Source organism: Ceratotherium simum, chromosome 12, assembly GCF_057802395.1.
Source record: "Ceratotherium simum simum isolate JZ-2026a chromosome 12, ASM5780239v1, whole genome shotgun sequence".
NCBI classification, from domain to species: domain Eukaryota; kingdom Metazoa; phylum Chordata; class Mammalia; order Perissodactyla; family Rhinocerotidae; genus Ceratotherium; species Ceratotherium simum.
Genome location: NC_141911.1, coordinates 11,779,623 through 11,793,690, shown reverse-complemented (window position 1 = coordinate 11,793,690; position 14,068 = coordinate 11,779,623). Strand labels below are relative to the sequence as shown.

Here is a 14,068-nt window from a genome sequence, read left to right as displayed (position 1 = left end):
CATCATTTTTTGTGAGAATTTGGGAAAATCCAAAAGCTATGCTGCTGCCACCACTGCCACCATTTTCACAAAATCCAAAATTCCAGCTAATAAATGCAGAAAGGATGATGGAATTAGGATACCACCATTTGGCATCTCCAATGACAATGGATCTAGGCAGTGACCATCAAGGAAAAGAAAAAGAACCATAACTTGTAAGGAAAAGAAAATTAAGTTTTCATTAGATATTCAAAAGCCAGTCTTTAAAGCAGAAGAAAACAGAGTAACACATTTAAGATACTCAATAATGTGAGCTAAAAACTTTATACCCAGAAAAACTGACCTTCAAATATAAAGGACACAAACTATTATCAATATGCATAAATATGGGAAATTGTCATCCTCATGGATCTTTCCAGAGCGTGAGCTTCAGAAAACCAAAACGACTAGAGACATCAATATAAAGACTGGTGGTGAGCATAAAATTAAGACTAAATAAGGGGGAAAAGGGAGATATTATAGTATGTAATGGCTATCTGATCTGACAATTTAGATAGAAATACAACCATAAAAAATAGGAATTAAACTAGCATATGCAAAAAAATATTTTCAATTGTTTTCAATAATCATACTTGGTGATAATAGTATTAGTATCACTATTCAGAGACTGCAGGATCTGGCTGGCCCGGTGGCGCAGCGGTTAAGTGCGCAAGCTCCGCTTCATTGGCCCGGAGTTCGCAGGTTCAGATCCCAGGCGCGCACCGACGCACCGCTTAAGCCGTGCTGTGGTGGCGTCCCATATGAAGCGGAGGAAGATGGGCACAGATGTTAGCCCAGGGCCCGTCTTCCTCAGCAAAAAAGAGGAGGATTGGCATCGGATGTTACCTCAGGGCTAGTCTTCCTCACACACACACACAACATAAATAAAGTCTGGGCCGGCCCCATGGTTTAGCGGTTAGGTGCATGCACTCTGCTGCTGGTGGCCCTGGTTCGGATCCCGGGCGTGCACCAACGCACCACTTCTCTGGCCATGCTGAGGCCGTGTCCCACATACAGCAACTAGAAGGATGTGCAGCTATGACATACAACTATCTACTGGGGCTTTGGGGGAAAAAAATAAATAAGTAAAAAAATTAAAAAAAAAAAAAGAAACTGCAGGATCTGTAATGTGGAAAAAAGCAAGTGAGTAGTTATGGGATATACTATTTCTATCATCTCTTATTTCCCTGAGGCATACGAATCTCAATGAGGAAGAAGTGAGGTAGAGATCTAATACAAAAGAGATTATGTAACAATCCTATAGTCCAGAGTTTGAATTGGAAATATCAATATAAACTTACAAGGTATTTTAACTTGAAAACTAAACACACACACAATGACTACCCTAAGAGCAATGCATATCCCTAGTGCCCAGTGTGGTCTTCAGTAACTGTTTCCCATTAAAAGAAACCTTGGCTTCTTGAAGAACTAGACTGAGTCCAGATCTCAGGCAAAAAATGGACAAAATGAGCTTAGGACATCTTGACATACCCAATGGTAAGGAAGCTATCAAAGACTATTAGGGTACCATCAAGAGAACTCGGGAGCCAACTTGAACTTTCTGCTGACCAAAAAAGTGAAACTTGGAGCTTTATTAATAGTGAGAATAATTACAATAGATTGAACCCAATCAAATATGTTTTAATCCACAAGTTTATAATGATAACAAAAAATACCTAATTAGTCACCTTCTGAGGATAACAGAAAACCAATTCACTACCTTAAAAGCTGGGAAAATAAAAGAATTGAGTATAAATACTGTCTTCCCTATATGAACTGTACCACCCAGTAACCAAATAGTAGATGAGGGGAGGCATCTCCTTATAAAATCAGTCTAGCTAATAAATGAAAACAAAATTAATAGAACTAAAAAATTATTATTTTGTGGCATAGAATTGAAAGTCCTGGAATAAACCCTCACATTTAGGGTCAACCATTTTCAATGAGGGTGCTAAAATAATTCAATGGGTAAAGAACAGTCTTTTCGACAAATAGTACTCGGACAACTGGACATCCATGCAAAAAAAATGAAGCTGGATTCCTACCTTACATCATATACAAAAATTAACTCAAAGTGGATCAAAGAACCAAATGTAAGAGCTAAAACTATAAAACTCTTAGGAGAAAATGTAGGCATAAATCTTCATGACCATAGATTAGGCAATGGTTTCTTACATATGATACCAAAAGCACAAGAACAAAAAAGAAAATAGATAAATTGGACTTCATCAAAATTAAAACCTTTTGTGCTTCAAAGGACATCATCAAGAAAGGAAAAAGATAACCCATAAATGGGAGAAAATATTCTCAGTTCATATAGCTGATAAGTGACCTGTATCCAGAGCATAGAAAAAATTCTTATAATTCAATAATAAAAACACAAACAACCCAATTAAAATATCTGAAAGTATTTTAGTAGTATTCAGGAAAAGTATCTGAATAGATATTTCTTCAAAGAAAACACACAAATGGCCAATAATCATATGAAAAGATGCTCCACATCATTAGCCACCAGAGGCTGCAAATCAAAACCACAATGAGATATCACTTTATACCCACTAGGAAGGCTATAATCAAAAAGATAGATAATAGGGAGAAGGGAATGGGGAGTTAAGTGTTTAATAGGTATGGAGTTTCTGTTTGGGATGATGAAAAAGTTCTGGAGATAGATGGTAATGGTTGCACAATATTGTGAATGTACTTAATACCATTGAACTGTATACTTAAAAATAGTCAGAATGCTATATTTTATATTACGTACACTTTACCACAATAAAAAAGATGTCAAGTATATATACACACATACAGTTAAAAAAAAAAAAAAGATAAGTGTTGGCAAGGATGTGAAGAAACTGGAACCCCCATACGCTGCTGGTAGGACTATAAAACGGGGCAGCCACTATGGAAAACAGTCTGGCAGTTCCTCAAAAGGTCGGCGTTGCTGGTTCATACAGAGCTGCTGTATGAACCAGCAATTCCTCTCCTAGGTATATATCCAAGAGAGATGAAAACATATGTCCGCATAAAACCTTGTATACAAATGTTCATAGCATTATTAATAATAATAATGTGGAAACAACCCAAACGTTCCTCAACTGATGAATGGATAAATAAAATGTGGCATATCCATACAAATGAATATTATTTGGCAATAAAAAGGAATGAAGTACTGATACATGTTAGCACATGGATGAACCCTGAAAACATTATGCTAAGTGAAAGAAGTCAGTCACTAAGATCACATATTATATGATTCCATTTATATGATAGGTCCAGAACTGGCAAAACGACAGAGAGAGAAAGTAGTCTTGGTTGCTGAGGGATGGAGAGTGGGCGTCAGGGGACAATGGACAGTGACTGTTAGTGAGCACGGATTTCCTCCGGGGTAATGAAAGGTTCTAAAACTGATTGTGGTGACAGCTGCACAACTCCATGGATACCCTGAAAACCACTGAAAACTTTAAAACGGTGAACTATATGGTATGTGAACTATATCTCAATAAAACTGATATGATAAAAAATTACTATTTTGCAAGCCCAATAAATTAACAGAACTAGGCATGAAGTATGACTGCTAACATCAAAAGTGGGCAAAAATCAGACATTATGTGCCTCTTGATGCATCAAGAGGTGCATATCTGCTTTTCGTTAATTTTTTTTTTTTTTTAAAGATTTTATTTATTTATTTTTTCCCCCAAAGCCCCAGCAGATAGTTGTATGTCATAGCTGCACATCCTTCCAGTTGCTGCACGTGGGACACGGCCCCAGCATGGCCAGAGAAGCGGTGCGTCGGTGCACGCCCGGGATCCGAACCCGGGCCGCCAGCAGCGGAGCGCGTGCACCCAACCGCCAAGCCACCGGGCCGGCCCTCGTTAATTTTTGATTTAGATTTAAACATATTTGATGTGTTTCAACCCATTATAGTTTTTATTCTTTTTGATATTCAAACTCTCCCATATGTGGCCAGCAAAAGCCCCTTCAAATTGACTCCTGTATCTTTTTACCGAATCTTTGATAACTCCCTTACTTCCTGGTGTGACACTATGTTCCAAGCTCATCTTGTATATTTCTGGCCCCTACTATTGCTCAGGTTCCTTTTAGTGGGAAATGGTATTAAAAGACCATAATCTTAACACCAGGGATATGCTTTACTACTGGTTTGGGTCACTGTTTCTATACCTTTAAGAGCTAGACTTTTTTTTTCTTTTTTTTTTTGTGAGGAAGATCAGCCCTGAGCTAACAGCCATGCCAATCCTCCTCTTTTTGCTGAGGAAGACCAGCCCTGAGCTAACATCTATTGCCAATCCTCCTCATTTTCCCTTTCTCTCCCCAAAGCCCCAGTAGATAGTTGTATATCATAGTTGCACATCCTTCTAGTTGCTGTATGTGGGACGCGGCCTCAGCATGGCCAGAGAAGCGGTACGTCAGTGTGCGCCCGGGATCCGAACCCGGGCCACCAACAGCGGAGCACGTGCACTCAACTGCTAAGCCATAGGGCCGGCCCCTAGACATTTCATATCATAAATTCATACTGATATTTCCAGTTCCAGATTACGGGAGTTTTTGCTTAACTTCATTGTTTTATATTTGTATCTTTTATTTTAGACTGAAAATCTTGATTCCTAATGATATGAATACAATTACCTATTTGCTTTATGCTACAAAGTTTCTATAATAGTTTCAGTATTTCAATACCAGTATTATTCACAATAAGATTACCGAAATCATTTTATTACTTTTTGTTTTTTCCTTCCATTTAAACTACACACTCTGTTGTGCACCCGTTTTTTTTCATTTAATAATATAACCTGGAGATAACTCCACAGTGTACAATTCTTTTCCTGCCCCACTGGGTGGATATACCATAGTTCATTCCATCAGTCCTATAGGGAGGGACATCTGAGTTATTTATTACAAACAATGCTGTGGTCAATAACCTCCTATAGCCACCACTTGCCATGTGCCTGCCCTCAGGGTTGTACCACTGTATACCCCACAGCACACACAAGGGCCGTTTCCCCAGTCTTGCTCAGGGCTTATTAAACTCAGGACAATTTGCCAATCTGATGTGAGAAATGCTATCTCAGGGTTCTTTTTTTTTTTAAGCTGTTGCAACTGACTAAACACTGTGCTAGAAGTTGATCTCATTTTATTCACACCACCATCCTGAGCTATAAAGCGAACTATCCTATTTTACGTAAGAGGGGAGTGAAACGTGTACAGGGCCGCAGAGCTGGTGCTCATGAACTGCACCGGGCGATGTGCTCGACTGAGAGGCAGTGTGGCATGCTGGTGAGGTGCCAAGCTGGGACCTGGAGACTGAGGCTTCCCTTCCAGGAAAGCCACTGAGGCACGGGGGGTCCTTAGTCAAGCCCCTTCTCTTCTCCGAGTCTTGGTGTCAAAGGAGGGGTGGTCAGGAGCTGTTTCTCAGCCCTGGTTGCACATTAGAGTCACCTGGGAACCTTGAAAAACTATGATGCTGAGCTCAGGGTAGTTTTAGTGTGAATGTTTCTTATTAGGAGTAAGATCGATCACTTTTTCAGATGTTTAAGGATCATTTGCATTTTTCTGTGAACTATCTGTTATCTCTCTGCCCATTTTTCTACAGGACAGTGGGTCTTTTTCTTAACTTCTAGCAGTTCTTTTTATAGTAGGAATATTACCCATTTATCTGCAGTATAAGTTACAAATATTTTTCCCCCTTTGTCACTTGCCTTTTTTTACTTTAAAAGCATTTGGTTTTAGGAAACTATTTAATGGAAAGTAAAAGGTAAATGCTGTGGTAAAATAAGGAAATATTTATAAGACTTTCTAGCTTTGCTTCCAAATAAAAGCAATGTCAGGGGCCGGCCTGGTGGCATAGTGGTTAAGTTGGCACATTCTACTTCGGCAGCCCGGGGTTTGCGGGTTCAGATCCCAGACACAGACCTACACACCGCTTATCAAGCCATGCTGTGGCAGACGTCCCACATATAAAGTAGAAGAAGATGCGCACAGATGTTAGCCCAGGGCCAATCTTCCTCAGCAAAAAGAGGAGGATTGGCAACAGATGTTAGCTCAGGGCTAAGCTTCCTCACCAAAAAAAAAAAAAAAAAAAATCTATGTCAAAGCCTTTCTTTTTCCTGTCCATTTTTTAATTAAGTTAAAGATGAACTCTTGTCTCTTATAATGAACATCTGTAGTTTTTGCCTATCCAGCATCTTTTCCCCATTCTTGCCATAGAATCCTTCTTTGTTAAGGAGAATCTACTCTATGTGTCTTGGGCAGATATAATCCAGGTCTGGACAGAGTACTCAGCCCTCTGGCTACAGTAATTGATTAAGAGATAAGGAACAGGGACCAAACCCTACCAACCAGGCCTTCCTAAGGACTCTTTTGTTATGCTAGTAGGTTGTGAGTCATAGGTTGATATATCTACCACTTGGAGAAAGCTTGTCCAAGAGATGAAAAGAAAGGAGACAGAGCCTGATTATACAGGCTCTGAACCTCTAGATTCAGCCAGTTTACCTGAAACAAACTAAATCTTAACCTAATTTATACATTCTCTTATGCCATCTAAGGTAATTTGAGTTGCGTTTCTGTCGCTTGCAACCAAAAGGGTTTAATGTTTAAAATTATTTTTCCCCAAATCCCCTGAATCTGTTACCTCTTGAGGCCAAAACTCTCTTCCTTCTCGCTGGTCTTCCAGATAATCACGAATGATGTTTGTTTTCTGCAGAAACAGGCCCATAGAGTTGGCACGCTCTTCATCTTCACCAACTAAGGGGTCTTCTAGCTCTGAGGCCGAGAACAGACGGGAAAGGCCAATTCCCACCAGCCCGGCAACATAGTGACAGTACTGTAAAAGATTATTTTTAAAGTACTTTAATAATGAAATTTTTACTAAAATGGAAATGCTAGAGATTATTAGCTACAAAAAAACAGGTTCCAAACAGAATATACAAGATCTGATTTTGATTGAAAAACACAAATATACACTATACACATATAAGGAGTAAAAAACAACCAAGAAAAATGTGTACAAAAGACTTAACAAAAGTGATCTCTGGCTGGTTGATATATTTTTTACTTGTATTTTCTATATTTCTACAATGCACATGCACTGCTTCTAGAATAAAAGGTTGCTGAAAAACTTAACCAGTACAGTAAACTTTTTGATATACAAAACTGTGAGTGAAAGCAATAAGGGAATAAAGAATACTCTAACAGAAACAAGAATGCTAAGTAGAGTTTAATCTTGAAGACATTTCAAGATCTTGCAGTGTCTCAGAATCCTCATGTAGAAGAACAAAATACTACCGCTATGTTCTTGACACTGTTTTAAGCACTCTGCATATTCAATCCTCACAAACATCTTATGAGGTACATACTATTATTATCACCATTTTACAGATGTGGAAACTAAGGAACAGAGAGGTCAATTAACTTGCCGAAGATCACTCATCTGGAAAGTCAGAGGCCAGGGATTCAAAGCCAGGTAGTCTGACTTGCGAGGCACGCTTCAACAACTTTGCTAAAACTCTCTCTCAAAAGAGTCTCCGTAACATAATTCTTGATCGTCAAAGGATTTTTTTTCCATAAAAGTGGTTAGTTTGTTAAAGCTAACTTCCCCTGAAAAGAGTATTCCAAGACAACTTAATGCAACACTCTTATAAAATGAAGGTCCACCGCACAATTCAGAAGGGAAGAGTCGTTAAAGAAGGTACGCTCTGGAGTCTGCAAAGACCACAGAGGAAAGAGCGTCTCTGGTTAACAGCAATACAAAGCCAGAGACCAATCAAGGAGCACAATGAAATGACCAAGAGAAAGCACCTGAACTATGTTCCAGGAGAGGAAAAATCTGGAAAGAGTAAAGATATACTGAAACCAGACAGAGAGAAATGAGCTGTGGACAGGAGATTTAAAAAGAATTAGCAGAAATTAAAAAACATTAGTATATTCATAGTGCTGTCCAAGGAAAAGTATATTTTTACTTTAAGATAATAGTTCTTTGGGTAGAAATACTCCTAGAATGGAAGTATTAATCTTCGTCCAAAGACAGAAAAAAAAGTCTTTAAAAGTATTCAATTTTATCTGGTCGTAACCTCTATTCAACAACCCGTAATTAAGTTTCCTGAACAGATGTGCACAGCAGGAAGGCAAGTTACTGTGTGGATAACTAGTGCTGGTTCTTGGCCAGGAGGAGTTTTAGCTTTAACTTTAAATTCATAAACTGATAATTCTAGCAACAGTCACACGCACGCTCACTTGTGGAGCATAAACCAGGAGCTCCAAAGATGCTGCCAATGAGTTTTGAGGCTTGAAGGATTACGAGGACAAACTTTATACTTACACTCACTCAGTGAATATGTAGCAGTGTTTCTTTTGAGATCCTAACCTAAATACTATTAAAGATACAAAATACGTACAGTTTAGATGTTTAAAATGTCTTTGCGTCCACTGGGGGGATGAATACGTCTCATAAACGCCATTCTTATGGAAAACGGGCAAGACCCCTCCCCGCTACCTTGCATTGTGATGTTCAGTTTAGTTCTCATAGTCAGTTAGGTTACTCTGTCTAAATAAGTGCTCTCTCCCAGGCCCCTACTCCTACCCTGGCCAATATCCTACACGGCTACAGGTTTGGAATAAACTCTGACCAAATAAAAGCCATTATAATTTTATTTGCCACATCATCTGCTCTCATAGCTCTTTCCAGCTCCTTTGTCTCCTGAGGAAGACAACCTCATCTATGTGGGGTCTCCCACAGCTCATCCCCACATATATTCATTTATAACCAGCATACAAATTGGGAGGGGGGTGTCAAGAAACTTGGAACATCTCATGTGGTCCTATTTCTGTAAGGAGATGATGGGAAAGGAAGAAGTAAGGTATTAGAGAGGTGCTTACTCCTCAGCATAACACACCTAGGATCCAAAGTTAACACCTCTGGATTCTCATGAACCGTTCTTGTTTCTAAGGAAACAGACACATAATATAACTTAACAGTCTAACTGATAACTATTTCTCCTAAGTAAATGGGGCCACGCTGGCACTGAGTTCAAATTAATCTTGTGTTAAGATGGAACTGGAAATGACTCAGATACTAAGGTACATATACACACACACATCGTAATGGAAAAGAAGAAAATAACAAAAAACACATTTTTAAGATTTGAAAACTACTGGTATCTCTATATAACATGAAGTAATTGGCCATTTACCTAAAATTCCACACCAAGTCGAAGACACTTTTATAAGCATAATGACTGTATCTCTAGGACAAGTTATATCTACGTTGGCCTAACTTAATGGTAAACTCTCTAGGGCCTGGATTATTTCAAGTATTAAACTATAAGCCCCAATTAAGTGTTTATGATGAGACATTCAAGCTAAACAGAAGGGTGGTAAAACCAAGAAACCTAGAACTGGTGGACAACTTTCTCCTTGTTCTGAACTTCACAGTGAGTAGCCCCAGCTCTGTCTTAGGCACCACACACCGACACTGCTTTACAGAGACACTAACCTTGTCCCATTCTCGTTCAGACGTTACATCCTTATCCAAAAACTCCGCCATCCCAATCCCCATTTTCCGGCAAATGTCAACAATCACTGTTTGATATTTCTCAGCCAGATTTCTAAACTCAAGGGAGATCTGAAATGGAGATCATAAAAAACAGAAAATATGAAATATGTATTTACACTGGGAACCAATGTGGTGCCTATACATCATAAAGCAAAGCAACGGTAGAACTCGTTAATTAAGATGCCCAAATGATTCATCTATAAGCCTAACATCTAGGTTATGACAGTTTTCAACATACTGAATACTAAGCTCAGCAAATTTTATAAATATTAAAATAGAATGGTCTAAAAATGCTAAAGTTTCTAGATTCAAAAGAAGATTCAAAGTCTCTCTATACACTCATCTTGCCAATATATAACAAATGAGATGCTTCCACATAAAACTGGGCATAAGTGTAAGAATTTTAGGAAATGCCTCATTTCAGACAAACCTCATGACAGTGAAGATTCATTCATGCAAACATTATTGAGCACTTCCTACATAATAAGCATTGTCTAGGCACTGGGGATATATAGCTGGGAAACAACCAGAAACTCATGTAGAGTTTACATTCTATTGAGGAGATCAGCCAGTCATTTTCTATCACCAGTCCCAAAATTTACAGCATGAAGTTATAGTGTCTCCCCCACCATAAGGCTACACTTTTTAATTCCTTCAACAACTGAACTTAGCTCAATTTGAAGCATATTACCCAATATTTTTTTTCAGAGCCCAAGCTCCAATGCAGAACAGTAGTATTGATGCTTTTAAAATTCATTGCTACTGCACAAATATCTTATTTAAGTTCAAAGAATTGTTTATAGGTTATTAAAATACAATATTAAAACACCATGAAACTTTTTAAATAAAATGGTACAAAATATTAAGAGCCAACACACAAGACTAAACACAGTGAATAGACTTTGTTAAATACCAAAGGTGTGAGAGATACTTGGTCTGTGTTGACAAAAAGGTGCGAAAAACTTCCTCGGGAAACACTTGAATTTGAGGACCTGAGGGAAAACCAGCTGGTTGCAGGGTACTGATGGGAATCCGAAGCCTATGGTACTTGAGGATTACTCGGAGGAACATCAGCTGTTAAACTCAAAAAAACCCATAAAATCAATTCAATCTTTCCAGAACTCTGTCCTTTCCAGAACAGCTGTTCCAAGATAAAGCCAAAAGGTAACTCCTATTGTTACCAAAAAAGCAACTCTACCAAAGGTTATTTGAATCCCTGAATCTCCCCAGGATCCCGTTCTCTCAACAGATCGTTGGCTAGGTCAGTTCTATTTATAAGAGGAAAGGCCAGGGAGGTGGGGGAGGAGGAGCAGCTTAGACTCTTAAAAACAAATACTCCAAAATAAACACTTCACTGCTGAATATGAACTGTTCCTTTCAACAACTCTTTGGCACTTATTACATAATTATATAATTCAAATAACGAAAACAAAAATATCTAGGAAAGAGTGACAATGAAGAGTTCTGTGTTTTCCCAGAACCCTGAGGGAGGAAGGGAGGGAGAACATTGCTGACTCGCTCCCAGTTTCCATATTCTCGAGGAATAACAGTAAACTGCCTAACGGAGTGAGCCAGGATGGCTGTCCCTCTAGGTAATTCTGCTTCACAACTACAGCACATTTCTAGGTCCCTGGGTCACTCTCTGGTGACCTGGATCCCAAGTACATGAAGGAAGGATACCACGGTGAGTCCACGAGTGTAAAGGAGAAAGGCCACATCCCAAGGAGGGGGCAAGCATAGTGTGACGCTTCCATTAACCTGTAAAGAAAAATTCTCCTCATTATAAACCTTACGATGTTATGATCAAAGCACTGGGTGATTCCACCTTCACCTACATGCAGCTTTTTGTTTTCAACCATTTTTTAAAGGGGTCATAAAGTGCGGCAGTGATTAAGCACAAGGGTTCTGGAGTCAGACCTTTTGGATTTGAATCTCTGTTCTGCCACTTAACTTCATGGGTGATTTTAGGCAAGGTACTTAAATCTCTGTGCCTCAGTTTCCTCATCTACAGAAAATGTGGATAACGGTATATCACATATATTACCTGTTAAAACTACATTAATATAAAATAATACAAATGGTAAATCAATAATGAAATATATTTCACAACTAATTCATAGCTCAATAAATGTATGCTATTATTGCTATTATCATTTAAAAACACCCTGTATTACCTGAAGGGTATTATGTTAAGTGAAATAAGCCAGACAGAGAAAGACAAACACTGCATGACCTCTCTCATACATGGAATATAAACTAACACACGGACAAAGACAACAGTTTGGTGCTTACTGGGGGAAGGGAGTTGGGGGTGAGCACAAGGGGTGAAGGGGCACATTTATATAGTGACTGACAAATAATATTGTACAACTGGAATCTCACAATGTTATAAACTATTATGACATCAATTAAAAGAAAACACCCTGTATTATTCCTTAAGCTATGTTTGGAGGTAGGTCTCTAAGATTACTAGTTTCTACTAGTATCAGATAAAAAAGATATACTCTAATTAATCCACAAGATACAATGAGAGTTCTAGAAAGCCTGACTCCAAGTGATATCAACTAATGACTACTAGAGCATAAAGCGCCAGGTTCAATCTGAGTGCAGACTAACCATACATCAAGGAAGAGTTCACCTGGTTAGAACACTCTGTCTAAGCTTAGCCCTAATTCCATGGGCCTGGGAAAAGAGCACAAGTGCAGGCCCACATACCACATGGCTGGAAATTTAAAAATTAAAAATCAAGCTAGTAACTTGTTAAATACAGTATATTCTATTCTCCTGTCTTGACAAACATACCTTCATAACAACCTGGAGGACTCACATGTGAGTTTAAAATGCTTGGTCCCTTGGGGTTTTGCTCCAAAATGCAGCAGGGCCGAGACTGCTGATCCCCACTCCCAGCCCGCACCCTGCCCTTCCTACCCCAGCTCTGTCCGGCACTGGGTCCGGCACTGGGAGGAGGGATCTCTCACTCATGTATGAGAACACCTCAGCCTGCAGGGCACGGTTTCATCCACAACCCTCCTGAACAGCCGCCCTTGGCCACCCTCAGGCCTAGGGACGCGGTCACTGGTACATGGTCCACCCTGGAGGAGATGGACCTGAGGAAACAGACTGCAGACTCTGGAAGTGGGCTCAAGAAATTAGGGGCAAGGAATCCCAGACACCCAGAACATGGCCTAGAAGGGGGCCGCCTAAGCTCTAGGCAGGCCCACTCCCATGGCCTCAGACACCCCTCACCCCTTTGACGGTGAAGAGGCCCAGAGTGGGGCCCTCTAAAGTGAGGGGCTGGGGGGAGGGGCCCTTCTTGCCTCAGTCTAAGGGCAGTACTACGGGAGTGAGGCCAAGCTATCTGTTCTGCCCTAGGACCTAGCCAAAAACTGACTGTACACCTAACCCCAGGCAACTGGTTCACCCTTCAAATTGTGCAACTCATCTCAAGGAGATGCTGGGACAGATCAGCATATAGACAGCCCAGTCCTTTAGAAGAGTAAGGCACTATGAAGCTCCATATACTCCTATCTCAAGCTGAATCAGACTGAAAGGACCTCCAATTCAAGTATCTTAAAATCACACTCTCATGTATTTCATATTCATAAGGATATAAAAGGTTAACAACAGCAAAACAGTGATGCCTGGCCTGTGCGTTCTGCTACCTTGACTCTACCAGGGGCAAGTCTGCTTTCAGGAGGGTAGTGTCTGTCTGCTCTCTAACCTACCACTCAACACAGGAAAAGATGGATTTAACGTTCAAACTGAAACTTTCCAAAACAAAGTGCTGTTTTTCCATTGGAATGCTACATTTATAAAGGAATAGGCTTAGGTTGTATAAGCATATTGGAATATTGTCTGAAAATTTACTAGCTATACCCCCAAAATTATTTTAGCATTCACACATTTTCATATTCTCTCACATCTGCTGAGTGGATACGGCTGCCTTGATTTTTAAAATACCTATGACATTTATCCCATGACCAGAAAGTATTTAATTGCTATGAATCTCCTCAAAAGTAGTTAAGGAGGTTGTTTTTGTTTTTGGAGGCTCTAGCTAGAATAATATATGGTTAATTTTTTAAAGTGAGAATACACTTCAATCATAAATGGGGTGTGACCCTGTTTGCAGCACTTCCTCTGTTTTAGCAGTTGCAAAAGCTCCTCAATGAATGTCCACAGATTTCCAGTCACAGGGAACCTGTCCTCTGGTCCTGTGAGAGCCAAATCACCATACCTGCCCCAGGTGAGAGCTCTTAATTCCCCACCTAATCATTCTTCACAGATTCTTTTTCTTTTTTCTTCTTTTGTACCGTACTGTGTCAACTCCACCTAATTATTCTTCAGAGACTTTTTCCCTTGGTTTGTATTGCACTGTATTTTATTTTTGGCTTTGATTGAAAATGTGATCTCAGTAATCCGAAATACCCCTTGTTCCGAAGGAGTCTTTCTCAAACCTTCTTTTGTTTCAATAGCAAGAGACACATA

General features: G+C 39.6%; 1 protein-coding gene across 2 annotated transcripts in view; it reads right to left on the bottom strand.

The window, feature by feature from the left end:
- The window catches only part of FDFT1 (farnesyl-diphosphate farnesyltransferase 1), a 39,886-nt gene that overhangs the window by 15,130 nt on the left and 10,688 nt on the right, over positions 1–14,068 (bottom strand). For both annotated transcript variants that reach the window (XM_004433511.3, XM_004433510.3), the window contains 2 exons: positions 9,524–9,652; positions 6,665–6,856 (listed from right to left, as the gene is read on the bottom strand). In XM_004433511.3, the coding sequence (XP_004433568.1) occupies positions 6,665–6,856; positions 9,524–9,652 (321 nt within the window). The remainder of the gene's footprint in view (positions 1–6,664; positions 6,857–9,523; positions 9,653–14,068) is intronic.